This window comes from Cervus elaphus, chromosome 8 (assembly GCF_910594005.1).
Source record: "Cervus elaphus chromosome 8, mCerEla1.1, whole genome shotgun sequence".
Taxonomy (NCBI): domain Eukaryota; kingdom Metazoa; phylum Chordata; class Mammalia; order Artiodactyla; family Cervidae; genus Cervus; species Cervus elaphus.
Window position 1 is genome coordinate 20,109,044 of NC_057822.1, and position 17,132 is coordinate 20,126,175.

At 40.4% G+C, this 17,132-nt stretch overlaps 2 protein-coding genes across 7 annotated transcripts in view; one reads left to right on the top strand and one right to left on the bottom strand.

Annotated features, from left to right (window-relative positions):
• Window positions 1–17,132, top strand: part of COL4A4 (collagen type IV alpha 4 chain) — a 146,156-nt gene that overhangs the window by 102,038 nt on the left and 26,986 nt on the right. For all 4 annotated transcript variants that reach the window (XM_043909826.1, XM_043909822.1, XM_043909825.1 and 1 more), the window contains exons 35-38: window positions 1,622–1,696; window positions 6,277–6,384; window positions 6,960–7,067; window positions 16,339–16,410. In XM_043909826.1, coding sequence (XP_043765761.1) covers window positions 1,622–1,696; window positions 6,277–6,384; window positions 6,960–7,067; window positions 16,339–16,410 — 363 coding nt within the window. The remainder of the gene's footprint in view (window positions 1–1,621; window positions 1,697–6,276; window positions 6,385–6,959; window positions 7,068–16,338; window positions 16,411–17,132) is intronic.
• The window catches only part of RHBDD1 (rhomboid domain containing 1), a 187,821-nt gene continuing 171,779 nt past the window's right edge, over window positions 1,091–17,132 (bottom strand). For all 3 annotated transcript variants that reach the window (XM_043909849.1, XM_043909848.1, XM_043909850.1), the window contains one exon: window positions 1,091–1,245. In XM_043909849.1, the coding sequence (XP_043765784.1) occupies window positions 1,126–1,245 (120 nt within the window). In that variant the 3' untranslated portion in view covers window positions 1,091–1,125. The remainder of the gene's footprint in view (window positions 1,246–17,132) is intronic.

A 17,132-nucleotide genomic window follows, 5' to 3' on the forward strand; every position in this document is an offset into this window, starting at 1 on the left:
TGGTCTGATTTTCTCTTATCTGCCTACAACCAGCTTTATCACTCTGTATTCAGTATCCTTTCTGGATCTCTCTGGATATGTTTGGATTGCACTTGAACATGATCTGTACCAGGACATTGTGATAACCAACCTCCATCATGAAAATGCTTTTGATTTCTGCCTCAATAGGCAAGGAACTCAAATTCTTACTTTTTATTACAATTTCTCAAAGGCTGGCTGACCTGGGATGGACCAGATTTGCACCCTTCAAAGGGCTAACCACAATTATGAGTAGGGTCAGGTGGAAGAGAACCTTCTCTAAGGTGTGGGTGAGACCCCTTTAAAGGGGTGTTGGTGGGCAGGTGCTACAACATGTGCCTAATTAGCTCTCTTCTTCTCTTACAACCACATCAATTATTTTGCCCTTCCCTACTACACCATTTTGAATCCTCCATTTATAATTGACTCTCAGTTCAGTTCAGTTCAGTAGCTCAGTCATATCTGACTCTTTGCAACCCCATGAACCGCAGCACGCCAGGCCCCCCTGTCCATCACCAACTCCCGGAGTTTACCCAAACTCATGTCCATTGAATCAGTGATGCCATCCAACCATCTCATCCTCTGTCGTCCCCTTCTCCTCCTGCCCTCAATTTTTCCCAGCATCAGGGTCTTTTCCAGTGAGTCAGCTCTTCGCATCAGGTGGCCAAAGGATTGGAGTTTCAGCTTCAACATCAGTCCTTCCAATGAACACCCAGGACCCATCTCCTTTAGGATGGACTGTTGGATCTCCTTGCAGTCCAAGGGACTCTCAAGAGTCTTCTCCAACACCACAGTTCAAAAGCATCAATTCTTTGGTGCTCAGCTTTCTTTATAGTCCAACTCTCACATCCATACATGACCACTGGAAAAACCACAGCCTTGACTAGATGGACCTTTGTTGGCAAAGTAATGTCTCTGTTTTTTAATATGCTGTCTAGGTTGGTCATAACTTTCCTTCCAAGGAGTAAGCGGCTTTTAATTGACTCTCAGCTATGATGTATTAATGAGTCTCTGTGTCTGACAGGACACAGCAGCAGTGTGGAACAGCTCTGCGGGACTGTGAGAATCAGTGCCTACAGTGGCCTTTGAGTGTGCCTTGTGAAGTCATCAATAAGATGACTTTTTGTGACTTTTTTTTTTTTCAAGGACACTGAGTTGAACTTCCTTGCAGAGAGCTTGAAATGTGATTGCAGTAGCCGAAACAGTAACACTTTCTGCTTTCTCTTCCTGAAAAACAGTATGAGGATATAGTTACTCAATGCCAAGTAATTTCTTAAATAGACATCTAAATTTGAAACTACTTTAGAAAATTAAAAATTTAAGCTTACTAAGATCTTTTGTTTCTTATGACTGTTATGAACTATAAACGTGTGTGTGTGTGTTTAAATCACACCTTGGATCTGTGTTCTTACATATGTTCTTAAATCTCACCTTGCATCCCCTATGTTCTTATGTAGGGGTAAAAAAAAGCATTTTTCAAAAAATCCTTTCCTGGAACATTGAAGATAGACGATAAAAACACAAATACATGAAAGTTATTACATCACTTGGTGGAAAAAAATATAAACTCTCTTAAATAATGTGTGTATTTTATCACTTACAGGGTACAAAGGAGAATCTGCAAGTCAGTTTGGCCTACCTGGTCCAAGGGGTGAGCCAGGTAGCCCCGGATATCCAGGTACAGACACATTTTTTCTTATTCAAACAAAAAAGAGTAAGTGTTTTTGAAAAATAGAACAATTACTTCATCCTCCTCGCTGGGAATGATTATATCAGTATTTTCTCCCCTCTTTACTCATTAAGATACGTATCAGAAGGACTATGTTTAGGGACTTAACCTCTGGTAGTCCAGAGGTTAAGAATCTGCCTTCTAAGGGTTCAATCCCCGGTCAGGGAACTAAGATCACAGATGCCATGGGGCAAGTATATCCACGTGCTACAACTAGAGAAGCCTGTACACTACAATAAAGGCCTGACACAGCCAAATAAATAAATAAAGCTTTTTTTAAAAAAGAAATAAACAGAAAACTTATGTATAAACACTGGCCTAGGAGAACACTGGAGACTCATCATCTTCTTTCCATCATGGGTCCCATGACTTGGGATGTTAACAACACACTTTCTAGGGTCAAAAGTGAAAATTTGGACCCTTTTACAATCTCTGTAATTAAAAATGATAATTAGCAAGAACCACTCAACTGACAGGTTTTCATTCCAACCCTTTCTTTTCTACTCACAAAAGCATAGGTGAATGACCCGAGGGCTGCTGTTGCTGAGATATAATATTATAGAATACCGCATTTCCTGTGTATCTAATTTACTAAAAACCTAACCAAAAAAAAAAAAAAATGTAAAGCTTCATCATCCACAACAAGTCTTTGGAAACAGTACTCTATTAATCAGCAACAGTTGATGTGTAATCCCTCAGAACAGATAATGGTGTTCCAGTGAGTTCTTGCCCTCCATAGAGCCTGTGGCTGCCTACAGTAGATGACCCACAGCTGACAAAATACACATAGCCTTTTACTAATTCTGCGTGTTGGAATACACCTGAAGTCAATAATCAGACAGATGTACAAAGGTGTGTGCACAAGGATATCCACTGCCAGGAAGGAATATTTGTTTCTCCACTGGTAATTGGTTCAATCAGTGATGCCCAGGGCTGTTAAGCTGATAGTGGACAGGTTAGAGACTAGGTTTACACTTAGATGAGCACCGTGTAAATTAAGGGCTTCCAAGGTGGCTTTGTGGTAAAGAATTTGCCTGCCAATGCAGGAGACACAGGAGACAGCGGTTCAATCCCTGGGTTGGAAAGATCTCCTGGAAGAGGAAATAGCAGCTCACTCCAGTATTCTTGCCTGGACAATCCTGTGGACAGAGGAGCCTGGTGGGCTACAGTCTATGTGGTCACAAAGAGTCGGACATGACTGAGCATGCATTTGTAAATTAAATGTCTCATATTAATAGTTTCATGCTTCATCTTCAAATTCTGTTTGGTGATGGTGACGTTTCATTCCATATGACAGACTGAGCAGATCTATTATGGGAATTTTTATTTCTTTGTTTTTATTTCACTTGTTTATGTATTTATTTATTTTAAAGAATAAATAAAAAATTTGTTTTTTAACTTTAGACATTTTATAGAGTTTCAGTTGTCTTTATACTCTGTGTGTGTGTGTTAGTCGCTTAATCGTGTCTGACCCTTTCTGACCCCAGGTACTACAGAACCCATTAGGCACCTCTGTCATGCAATTTTTCTAGGCAAGAATGCTGGACTGGGAAGCCATTCCCTTCTCCAGGGGATCTTACCAACCCAGGGATCAAACACACATCTCCTGCATTGCAGGTAGATTCTTTACCATCTGAACCACAAGGGAAGCCATTTACACTCTGTTTACCTCCACAATTCAATAAATTATAGGCACAGGGAAGCCATATTTACAATAAGAATGAATTAAAATTTGTTTTTATATCATAAATTGCTAAAATGGAAATCTAACAGAAGAACAAGCCATTACCCTGGCAAAACCTTCCTTTCCCATTCCTTTCCCTTTGGGTCTTTTACCTCTGGCGTGTCAAATAGATTTAGGTAATATAATTTTAACTGAGATGTATAGCTTATGTGTGTACATTTGGAGGGGAAAATAGCTTTGAGGTTAGCATTGTAGGGGTTCATAAAAAGTACTAGAATGAGGTCTCAGAAAGGAAAATCACTGGTTCAAAGTCAACCTCCATTACCACTGAATATGTGGTCTTGGGCCAGTTGCTTATCATCTCTGAGCTGTTTGCTCATCTGTAAACTGGCCTTAAGCAGATCACAGGTTGTTCTGAAGATCAAATGAGATTCCTTAAAAGCGATTTGTAAACCAAAAAGTGCTATACAAATATAATGTGTAATTCATCATTGTCATCATCAGCAAAACATGAAGAAATCTTTCCACACTTACTGCTATTTTTATGTAGAACCTTTAAGAGAGTAAGATTTCATGAGCTGAAAGTAGTCCAAAATGGAGACCTTTTATATTACCTAATATTTTAAGTTAAAAATCATAAAGCTGAGTTATTTTATATATAGGCTCACTTTTTCAAGAAAATTTGCCTTGGTATTATATTTCCCTGGTCTCCTGTGGTTATCATCATTTAAATCATTCCCTTTCCCAAATGCCATGGCTTTTGCTTAAATTTTTAAAGTTACATCATACTTTATGTACCAGCACAGAGTTTACCTAAACATGCAATTTTCATTGACTGGAAAAAAGCTGGATTGAATTTGAACAAGCCTAACAAGAAGGCATGGACCTGCAGCCTGTCTCAGGGGACTTTATATGATTGTATTGGGTTCAGGTCTACTTCCCCTTCCTTTGTTTCAGAGAGCAAATACAGTAGAGATTAACCCAGAAGTTCTATTTTTAATACAACTGTGATTGGAGAAGCAAGCCTTTAATAGTTCAGTTTTTTCATTTGCAAAAGGGCTTCCCTGGTGGCTCAGTGGTAAAGAATCTGCTCGCCAGTGCAGGAAACCTGGGTTCAATCCCTGGGTAGGGAATATTCCCCTGGAGAAGGAAATGGTAACCCACTCCAGTATTCTTGCCTGGGAAATCCCATGGACAGAGGAACCTGGCAGGCTACAGTTTATGGGGTTGCAAAAGAGTTGGACATGACTTAGCGACTAAACAACTTTCATTTGCAAATAGGAAAATGCTGTCCTCAGATGGTAAAGAATCTCCCCACAATACAGAAGACCTGGGTTTGATACCTGGGTCAGGAAGATCCCCTGGAGAAGGAAATAGCAACCCACTCCAGTATTCTTGCCTGGAGAATTCCATGAGAGAAGCCTGGCAGGCTACAGTTCCAGAGAGTTGGACACGACTGAGCGACTAACACAACTAACACCTTTACTGCAGGGATATTTTCAGGATAAATAAAACAACACACAGTGAAGCTCATGATCTGAAATTTGATCAGGAACAAGTATAGACTAACACAGGCTTGTTTCTTGTGTTTTAGAATAGTGACTCTGACCTCCGTGGGTTTGTAAATACAGTACCATGTAATTTATTTGCAGATGAATTTTGGCACAGACTATTGGTTTATCCTATAAATATAAATTGTATTAAAGTCATAGATAATGAATAAACACATGGCAAAGTCAACATCTCTAGTAATCAAATATGACTTAAAGTCTGAAGTATCATTTCATTCTTACTAGATTAGCAAGAAAACAAATCCAAAAACTAAAAAGTCTTCAGTGAGCACATGTTATGCTCTCGGAGTTGTGGGGCTGTGGGTGGGTTATGTGTGGTGATGTGAGTTGATGAAGACTTTATCCAAAACCACTAGGCAACCTCTTTCAAGAACCAAATGCTGAATGGTCTGTTCTTGAACACTAAAAGCAACTGAGCCTTCCTCTTCAGCATGTCACTGTCCTGAGAAGGGGACCATGGTCAATTTTATTTTAACCTAGTAGATGTACCCACCAGATGTAATATGTGGTTCTGGAAGGGGACCCAGTGAGGACAAACCAGCTGTGAAGGACATTAAGAGGACAATTGAGACAACTCAAGCATGGAATGAGTATTGAACATGATTAATTTTCTTGGCTGTGATGATGTTATTTTGGCCACATAGGAAAATGTTCTTATGTTTTCAGACATACCTCCTGAGATATTTAGGGATGAAATTCCATGATGTCTGTGATTTACTTTAAAATACTTCAGCCCTTAAAAATGCATTAAAAACAACCAAAATATCAGACTCTGTTACCTAAAAATTCTACTCCTAGGAATTTTTCCTAAGGAAACAATTTAATAGGAGAAAAAAAAAGATTGAAAATATATAAGGATCATTATGCATAACAGTAAGAGTTAGAAATAATTCAGATGGCCAAGAGTAGAGAAAATTAGTTAATCAATTTAATTAGAGTTAACTCAATAAGCTATCAGCCAGTTGTTTCAAAACAATAATTAGGAAAATGATATGAAGCTTGGAAGATTACTTATGATACAACACTAATTAAAAATCAATATAAAATTGGAGGCCTTATTTGCACGATGTTATATATATGAAATACTATGTTAAGTTGGTGGGATTATAGGTATTTTGTTTTCAATTTTTCCTATATGTTATCTTTTCAATAGAAAAATTGTATGTATATAAAAATAAGAGTAGAAAAGCAAGAGCTGAAGTTGGAGGTTTTATAGATTCACCACTTTGGAGAGCAACTGCAACTACTCAGATGTTCGATCCTTCTTTGTTTAGGACGTTTGGGAGCATCTGGAGAGCAGGGCTTGCCCGGTGCTCAAGGTCCTGGAGGACCACCGGGAAGGCCAGGACCTCCTGGCTTCTCTGGACCAACAGGATGTCCAGGTAACTTGAAAGGCACCCGGAGACTTCCTGGGCACTCATCTAGCTCTTGTCTCTTAGACTGGTCCAGAGCTGGCTCTGCCATTTCCCAGACCTGTGACTCTGGACAAGTCACTTAAATGTACCTATCCCTGACCCCTAAGTTGGAGATAGACTGATCTCACTGGGTTGGTCTAGGAACAAATGAAGACAGACCTGTCTTCATCCAAGGAGGATGCCAGGCACAAAGTGATGGGCTGACAGAGAAAAGCTCCTCTCCAGCCTTCCCTAAGGCCTCTTCCATTCAGGATGCTGATTTCCTCTTCTTTAGCCTTCAGACAAACCTCACCCATTCAACACAACATTTCAATGGCTCCTCCTCCTGCCAATTCAGAATCAAGTGAAAATTTCAAATCAAAATTGGCAACTTTAATCTGAAGTGTATTTTCTCCTCTTGAGATTAAAACTAGGAGGTTAAGGAAGAAAAAGTAATAAAACAATATCCCAGGTACCCATATATTAAGAATATAGATGGTCTCCCCAGTTAATGAAACTTGTGTATCACCTGGATGCCTGCAAAACCACCCTGTCATCCTCAGGTAATCCAGGGGGACCTGGGCTGCAGGGACCTCCAGGAGAAGTGGGGGATCCTGGACCAAGAGGCATCCTGGGGGACCCAGGGGCACCAGGTCTTCCAGGAATAAAAGGTAAGTCAAAAGGAACCCTGACGCCTCAGAAAATTCTAGCCAGTGATGCTCCCACAAGTTCACAGTGCCTCTCTCACACCCCAGGGACATGTTCTGGGGTCCCCCTTTTTTCCAGGATGCCCGTGGACACCTCCTTTTCTTTCTTACTCAGGCAGTACTGGCCTGGTCTCCTGACCGGCTCTACCAAAATGATGCTCATTTTTTAGGACATTTCTCCCATTGTTTTCCATAATTTTCTGAGCCTTTGCATTTATCCTCTCCCCTGAGAGTCAAGTTCTTGTGTCCTAGATTTCTCTGTTAGACACTAGACACATAATGCTGAAGAAAACAGACATAGTTCCTGCCTTCGTGGAGTTCACAGTTGAGAAGGGGAGACAGATATTAAATGTGTATTTGCCAATTGTGCAAAGTAGAAGGAAGAGAAAAGAATAAGATGTTATGGCGAAGGAGGAACCTGTGTACATTATCTTTGTTTGATGAAGAAATGCTTTTCTCCTGGTTAAGTTTTTATCCCTTTAAAAGTGTAGTAGATTGGTTATAATATAGATCTTGTGGAATAGAGTAGAATAGAATATATATGTATATGTGTGTGTGTGTGTGTGTGTGTATATATATATAAACAAATCTCATACCCCTCCATTCATCCATGGTACTAATTCCTTTTCAGTCCATTTCTTTCATTGTAGAAAAAATATTTTTTTCCGTGGTACTTTTTGTATACCTCTAGCATAATGCTTATGTTGTACCACATTTGTTTTTGTTTAGAGATCTTTCTCACCAAGCAGAATATAATGTTTCTTTTTTTTAGTTTAAAAAAGTTTTTAAATGTTTTGCCCATACCACGAGGCATGTGGAGTCCTAGTTCCCCAACCAGGGATCGACCTCCTGCCCCTTGCATTGGAAGCATGGAGTCCTAACCACTGTACTGCCAGGGAAATCCCAGAATATAAGTTTTTTCAAAAACCAAGAATCATTTTTAAGAATTGAACTATAGTTCATTTACAGTGTTGTCTTAGTTTCAGGTATACAGCAAGGTGATTCAATCATATTTACATGTATATCTATTTTTTCAGATTCTTTTCCCATATAGGTTATTACAAAATATTGATATTAGCTTCCTGTGCTATACATAGGTCCTTGTTGATTATATTATATATAATATTGTGTATGTTAATCCCAAACTTCTAATTTATTCCTCCCCCCATTTCTCCTTTGGTAACAGTTAGGTTTGTTTTCTATATTCTATTTCTGTTTTTTTAAAATATAATTTATTTATTTTTAATGGAGGACAATTGCTTTCCAGTGTTGTGTTGGTTTCTTCCACACATCAACATGAATCAGCCATAGGTGTACATATGTCCCCTCCTCTATTTCTGTTTTGTATATAAGTTCATTTGTATCATTTTTTTTTTGATCACTACATATAAGCATTATCATATAATATTTGTCTTTCACTGTCTGGCTTACTTCACTTAATATGATATGCTCTAGGTCGACCCGTGTTTCTGCCAATGGCATTATTTCATTCTTTTTTAATGGCTGAGTAATATTTTACTGTGTATATGTATAGCACATCTTCTTTATCCATTTATCTGTTGATGGACATTTGGCTGCTTCCATGTCTTGGCTATTGTAATTAGTGCTTCAGTGAACACTGGGATGCATGTATCTTTTCAAATTATGGTTTTCTCCAGATATATGCTCAGGAGTGAGATTACAGGATCATATGGTAGCTTGATTTTTAATTTTAAGAACTATTTTTTATATCCTTGGTACAAGTAGATTCCTAGTAAGTCTGTTGGTTGGTTTATTGTGTTTATTTATAAAAATAAATAAAATGTAAATATATTTATAAATTAAAATTACAATTTATAAATTTATTTTTGTGAATAAATACAATTAATTGTTTAATTGATGGAGAAGTGGAAGAATGAACAATTGAATGAGTAGCTATAAAGCTGAGATTCTGTCTTTACCTCAGTCAACAGTTGAAGGGTCAAGCCTTACTTGGTAGATTTCTGTAGCCAAGACCCCTCTATCTCCTTCCTCCCCTTTCCTCCCACTTCTGTTTTTTCGCTCATGTGTGTGTGGGTGCTAAGTCGCTTCAGTCGTGTCTGATTCTTTGCGACTTCATGGACTGTAGCCTACCAGGTTCCTCTCTGTCCATGGGACTCTCCAGGCAAGAACACTGGAGTGGGTTTCCCTACCCTCCTCCAGGGGATCTTCCTGACCCAGGGATGGAACATGGGTCTCCTGCTTTGGCAGGCAGGTTCTTTACTACTAGCAACACCCAAGAGGTCCTTAGTTGTCTCATAAGTACAGTCAATTTTGGTAAAATAAAGACTACTTCCTCTTAGAAGAATTGGAAATCCCTTCTTTTGGGCTCACTCAGTCTATTGTTTTGAAAGTCCAAGTAACATTTTTCTACACTCTCACCTCTTCATTTGTCAGATAGATAGAGGGAAGTTGTTTATTTTGAAGAGCTGGTATACACTTATATACTTCTATGCAGCCAAATAACTAGACCAGGGCCAGCTCCCATCACCAGTACAGAGATAAGATATCTTTGCACTGTTCTTCTTCCTCTTCACTGGCCTTTTTAGTAATGTGAAGTGCAGTGATTGGTGGTAAATTTAGGATTCCAAGCAAAATAATTTTGTTATTTTACGAGTTTCTCTGGTTACTGTGGCTGTTTCCTGTCTCTGGCAAACCCTACAACTCTGTTGGGGTATTCTCTGATGCTTTTTTGAGTGTTTAAGAGACTAAGTTGGTAAAGAACGAGAAGAAAATGTTTTCCATTGCTTTACTTCCACGGAATCTCCACTTCTTCCTACCCTCCTAGTATAGTAAAATGGCAAGGATTTTCAAGTGTCCTGAAAAGTGAAAATGTTAGTCGCTAGGTAGTGTCTGACTCTTTGCAACTCCATGGACTGTAGCTCACCAGGCTCCTCTGTCCACAGATTTCTCCAGGCCAGAATACCGGAGTGGGTAGCCTTTCCCTTCTCCGGGGGATCTTCCCGACCCAGGGATCAAACCCAGGTAGACTGCATTGCAGGCAGATTCTTAACCATCTCAGCCACCAGGGAAGCCCGAGTGCCATTTTATACGCTCAGCTTGACTCAAATGACAAGGCTCGTTTTGTGATTGTTGATTCTTCCTTTCCTTGAATTTGTTTGCACTTACCACATAGCTTCAGTATGAGAGGTTATTAAAAAACTAATAGCTAGTGAGTTTGATCGAATAACAAAATTATCTCCAATGACATCATAATTCCGTGCTATGAAACAAGTTTGCTAAGAGGAGGAGTGAGGTAATGAGGAAATTGAGCCAAACGTATGTACCACTGTAGAGATGGATGCTGCAGTGATGTTTCTTGGCCATGCGGGGACACTGTTTCCCTGCAAACAGCCCAGTGAACAACCAGTCTTTTTTTTTTTTTTTTAAATCCACAAAACAGTGAAATACATTCTTAGGAATGAAAACGTCTACAATATAAATCCATTGCTGTCATTTATCATGCTGATAGAAAAATGAACCACACTCTGGCAGAAATGCTTTGAACTGAGAAACTAAATATTTGAAGTATGTTCTAAATAAGTCAAGGGGACTGATTATCTTGTTTGAACAAACCAGCTGCTGAACTCCAAGTTGTTTGCTCTACTAGAACAGGCCATATGGATTCTGAGTCCTGCTTATGTTCCATCAGTTTAAACTTTCACTTCAACATAGGTAAAAATAGCTTGGTGCTGAGACTTCCAGTACCTAGTTGTGTCCAATTCTTTGCCATCCCATGGACTGTAGCCCACCAGGCTCCTCTGTCCATAGGATTTCCCAGGCAAGAATATTGGAATGCGTTGCCATTTCCTTCTCCAGGGGATCTTCCTGACCTAGGGATCCAACCTGTATCTGCGGCATTGCAGGCAGATTCTTTACCACTGAGCTACCTGGGAAGCCCCATAGAAGACTGTAATACTAGAAGCCTAAAATAATAAGCTTTGGCATGAGAGCATGTAACGAATGTGGGCTGGGTTATTTCGGTCGATGGCAAGTAAACTGTTTCATGAGAACAAAGCACCTAGAGAAGTCTTTTATCAGCACAGACAGGCCCGGCACCTCACAGTTGTGAAAATCAGAAACATCCTCCCTTTTTACAACTAGAGCCCCCTCCTTGACCCTGCCCCACAGCATGTACCACCCTTGAGGTAATTGCCTGATGGTTCTGTCAAGTCAGGGATGGTTGCTCTCTCAGCCCCATGTCTCCCCAGTGCCTGTCACCAAGTATATTTGGGGGCTGAAGCTTCAAGTGTAGGGGACCCTATCTTAGGCTCTTGTGCATTCCCTTAGTAGGCACTCATGTATTTTCTGAATTAAAGGAGAATTCCATCTTATTTCAGAATCTGTTTTGCTGTTTTCCACTTTGCTCAACTATTACCTAGAGGCTCAAAGAAAGGTCTCTTTCCCAGCAGCTTTCAAGTTATGGTGACCAGCTGTCCCGCTTTGCCTTGGCCAGAAGAAATGTTCAGAACACAGAACTCACAGTGCTAGAAATAGGCTAGGCGCCAGCAGACATGGACAAGTTGGTCACCCTATTAAAGGTATAAACTGTGAAAGGTTCCTGGGGATAGGGAAGCAGTTTCAGTTTGACAACAAAAGAAAACCTCAGAGTGGGCATCTGGTCACGAGTCTGCTGGCTCACAGAGATGGAAGCTTTAATTGTGCTTACAGTTGGGAGATGAGATCAGATTCTCCAACTAGAGAACACCCTCGCCTGTGTGTGCAGCGATATGCAGCCTTAAATGGTGGTTGCTAAGCCGGAGGATGACCAGAGAGGTAAATAAAAAAAAAGCCTCATTACTGAGGACTGTGTTTTGTGAGCCTAATTACCTCTCATCTGCCCTGTATGTATTTTATGCATGAACAACTTTCTGATTTAGAGATGGGATGGATAAAAAGCTTTCAGTAAAAAAAAGGAAAAATTGCCCTTAAAACCCTACCCAGATGTAGCTGCATTCAATTTAGAAAGATAACATTGGGTCAGATAAGGGTCGGCCAGTTCAACAATGGCGAGAGGCTGAAATTGTGACAGAGCAGGATTTGGACGTGTTGATGTGACAATGGAGAGTTGGCAGGAGCTGAGACATTCCACCCCCAGCCAAGTCCCCAAGCCATCAATCTCAGTGGCTTAAGCCGGAGATCAAAACACATTGAAATAGCAGAGTAGTCTCAAAAAATGTATTATCGTTTCAGATAGATGGCAATAAATATCCAGATTTGGCAGATGAAGAAAGTCTGTGTGTTCTTTTGGTGCAAACTTGAAACATTTGCTCATAAGTAGGAAAGAGAATTGGAAAACAAGCTCAGCTAGACCTGATAAAAGTGGTTAGGAAATAAGAGCTTTAGGAAAAATGGGGGTGCATTCTCCCCTTTTTTGGTTTTGAGAGAATATGGCTCATTTGCACCAATTTAATGTTTAGATTTTAAAATAGTAATAACTCTGCTTCCAGTATTGATAAAAAATAAAGTGGAACCAATGAACTGTTCTATCTTCCAATAAGAACTCTACAGAGGACTTACCTTAATGAAGAAATAATAATGAGTGCTTGAATTATTTATATACAAATGGATAACACTAACTTCCCCCAATCTGACTCATCCTATAAATCTATCAATGAAACATGTGACATGCAAACAGAGATTGGAGTTCACTCATTTTTATAGCTTTCTCTCGCCCCGTTCAATCCCTCACCCTCCTTGATTACAATCCTAAAAGATGATGCTGTCAAAGTGCTGCACTCAATATGTCAGCAAATTTAGAAAACTCAGCAGTGTCTACAACACTGGAAAAGGTCAGTTTTCATTACAATTCCAAAGAAATTTGGAATGCCAAATTGTGTGTAGTGCCAAACAATGTTCCCACTACTGTACAATTGCACTCATTTTGCATGCTAGCAAGGTAATGCTCAAAATCCTTCAAGTTAGGCTTCAGTCATTTGTGATCTGAGAAATTTCAGATGTACAGGCTCGACTTAGAAAAGGCAGAGGAACCAGAGATCAAAGGGACAACATTTGCTAAATCATAGAGAAAACAAGGAAGTTCCAAGAAAACATCTGCTTCTGTTTCATTGACTACACTAAAGCCTTTGACTGTGTGGATCACAACAAATTATGGAAAATTCTTAAAGACTTGGGAATACCAGACCACCTCACCTGTCTCCTGAGAAAACTGTATGTGGGTCAAGACATGGAACAATGGACTGGTTCCAAATTGGGAAAGGAGTATGTCAAGGCTGTATATTGATTATTTAACTTTTATGCAGAGTACATCATGTGAAATGCTGGGCTGGAATCAAGATCGCTGGGAGAAATATCAACAACCTCAGATACGCAGATGATACTACTTTAATGACAGAAAGCAAAGAGGAACTAAAGAGCCTATTGATGAAGGTGAAAGAGGAAAGTGAAAAAGCTGGCTTAAAACTCAGCATTCAAAAAACTAAGATCATGGCATCCAGTCCCATCACTTCATGGCGAATAAACAGGGAAAAAGTGGAAACAGTGATAGATTTTATCTTTTTGGGCTCCAAAATCATTGTGGATGGTGACTGCAGCTATGAAATTAAAAGACGCTTGCTCCTTGGAAGAAAAACTCTGACAAACCTAGACAGCATATTAGAAAGCAGAGACATCACTTTGCTAACAAAGGTTCGTATAGTCAAAGCTATGGTTTTTTCAGTAGTCATGTATGGCCATGAGAGTTGGACTATGAAAAAGGCTGAGCGCCAAAGAACTGATCCTTTTGAATTGTGGTGCTGGAGAAGACTCTTGAGAGTCCCTTGGACTGCAAGGAGGTCAAACGAGTCAATCCTAAAGGAAATCAACCCTGAATATTCATTAGAAGGACTGATGCTGAGGATGAAGTTCCTATACTTTGGCCATCTGATGTGAAGAGTTGACTGACTGGAAAAGACCCCGATGTTGGGAAAGATTGAGGGCAGGAGGAGAATGGGGGCAGCAGAGGATGAGATGGTTGGATTGTATCATCAACCTGATGGACATCAGTTAGAGCAAACTCTGGGAGATAGTAAAGGACAGGGAAGCCTGGCATGCTGCAGTCCATGGGGTTGCAAAGAGTTGGACATGACTTAGCAATAAATAACAACTCCCCCTGTTCAGTCTCTCACCCTCCTTGTTCTAGACTTGGTCATTCCTCATTCATTCACTCACTCACTCAACAAACATTTATTGAGCAGGCTTGGCCAGGGGCTGAGAAGATTCTTCTCCCATATCCATCCACATGTCCATCGGACGTGTGTGGAGCACTTGGCAGAAGACTCAGCAGCCAGGGATGTTCTGTACAGATTAGTAACCTGTCTGTTCCCTCCCTCTCTCCCTGCTTCCCTTTACTTCCTCCCTACAAATCTATATATTTATATGTCATGTAGCACATATTACATTGGATTGGCCAAGCAGTTTGTTCGGGGTTTTCCATAACATCTTACACAGAAAAATCGGGATGAACTTCTTGGCCAACCCAATATAATACATATTGGGTTGACAGAAGAGTTCATTTCGATCTTCCCATAGTATCTCTCAGTAACGGTTTATGATTTATTTTGGTCTTCCTAAGTGGTGCTAGTGGTAAAGAATCTGCCTGCCAGTGCAGGAGACACAAGAGACCCAGGTTCAATCCCTGGGTTGAGAAGATCCCCTGGAGTAGAAATGGCAACCCGCTGCAGTATTCTTGCCTGGAAAATTCCATGGTCAGAGGAGCCTGTCAGGCTCCAGTTCATGGGGTTGCAAAGAGTCAGACACGACTGAGCGACCGAGTGCACACGTCAGATGAGTAGATGGCTCCTTAGTGACATCTGACAGAAGGTTCTAGAAGGAGATGCAGGCATGAGTGAGATCTATCCAGTTATAAAGAATGGAGTTCTCAGTGATCATCATGAAATAAATTTGGTTTCTGTAAAGAGGCGTCAGAGAGTTTCTCTTTGACAGAATTGGTGGCAGAGAAATAGCTGCAGCCACATTGAGCTGCAGGCCTGTTCTCTCTGAAGGGCACAGTGCTCAAAAACATCAGCAGGACACGCATTCCTCAGTGTGCTACAGACCCACCTGTCCTTACTGTCTTACTACATTTATCCAGGTAGATTGTGAAGAAATTAAAATCTGCAGATCGTGGTGGAGAGGGAAGATTCTGGGCATGGGAGGAGGGAAACAGGGGTTTACTCCCACCCAATCTCTTCCTTATCTAGAATGACTTTATTGTTGTAAAGTTGGAGGTCATTTCCTATGCCAAGATTCAGTAATTCTAGACTGTGTCTGTCTAGAAAGAGAGAAAGAGATTCATGATATGGTCAGAAACCAACAGCACTGTGTTAAAACCAAAGAAAGGGAAACTTCCTTCCCTGGCAGTCCAGTGGTTAAGACTTCACCATCCAGTGCAGCGGGTGCAGGTTCAGTCCCCAGTCGGAGAGCTAAGATCCCACATCCCTCGCAGCCAAAAACTAAAACACAAGAAATATTGCAACAAATTCAATAAAGACTTTAAAATGGCCCACATTTAACAAAAAAACCACATTATAAAAAAATAAAGTTATATTCTAGGATATATGCCGAGTTAGGGATGGAGTGGGAGGTTGGGGTTAGCAGATGCAAGATGTTATATACCGACTGGATAAACAGTGAGGTCCTACTGTATAGCACAGGGAACTATACTAAATATTCTATGATAAAGAATAATGGGAAAAAAAATATTTCCCTGGTGACTCTAATGGTAAAGAATCTGCCTGCAGTGCAAGAGACCTAGGTTTGATCCCTGGGTCAGGAAGATCCCCTGGAGAAGGGAAAGGCTACCCACTCCAGTATTCTGGCCTGCAGAATTCCATGGGCAGAGGAGCCTGGCAGGCTATATATAGTCCATGGGGTTGCAAAGAGTTGGACACGCCTGAGCCACTGACACTTTCACTTTCACTGTGATAAACCATAATGGGAAAGAATATTTAAATATATAATATTTAAAGGTATATGTTAAGCAGTCTATGTTAACAGAAAACATCCATCACATGAACGTGTCTAGTGATGATCCCTGGTGAGGATTCTGCCTTCCTATGATGTTTAGATGGTGAGGTCTCATGGTTCCCACCTAGAGAATTCGTGGGTCCCTGTCAGTTAACCTTCCCCTTCCCCTAGACTGTGCGTGCGAGGCACAGTTAGAGAATGTGAATACAGGGTCTTCCCCTGTGGGTCACAGACGTGTGATGTATTTCAGGTCCCTCGGGGTCACCCGGCCTGAACGGCTTGCATGGTTTGAAGGGTCCGAAAGGCAGCAAAGGCGCTTCAGGTAAGAGAGAACCTTTGTAAGAGGCTGAACTGCGTTCATTAACGAACCATGAGAGTCCACTGGTGTTTCCTCCCTTCACAAGATACGGATGCGAAACTGAGACACTGGTTTAGCTTAGATTCACCGTGTTGGAACTGTTTCTAGTTTTGATGATGACTTATCAAACGGGCACTTGAGAAAACCCAATTTAAGCAGGAATGGAGGGTTAACATTGCCTATTGTTGATACTGCTTGTGACTATCTATTAAAAATATTCTGCATAATCACTTAGGTGGAGCTAGATTTCAAAATGTTATGAATAACAAATAAATAGTCAGGATACTAGAGTATTGTTTTACATGTTGTTATGCCAAGTACAACCACGTGGGTCTAATTAGTACTTCAGCATCCTTCAGTGGCCTGCTGTGAAAACAAATTACCTGAACAAATTGCTGTTATTTTTGATGCCACAAATAGGCTAATCATCAACATCTTAGCTTGTTCTGTTATTTGAATAGAATTCATGTTGGTTGCATTGTTTCTCAGAAAAAGAGCTTGCAATCAGATGAGGTAGCTAGAAGCAGACTTGCTCATTTGTGAGACGGTGAGAAAAGGACTGAATTGTGCAGCCAGGTTTGAATCTGTAGTTGGGGAGGGAGAAAACGTTTATACGGTTTGGAAGATCAAGACATCATTCAGGTCACTTAGGATTGTTATTGGCTCTTCCAAATCGTCTGGTAAAA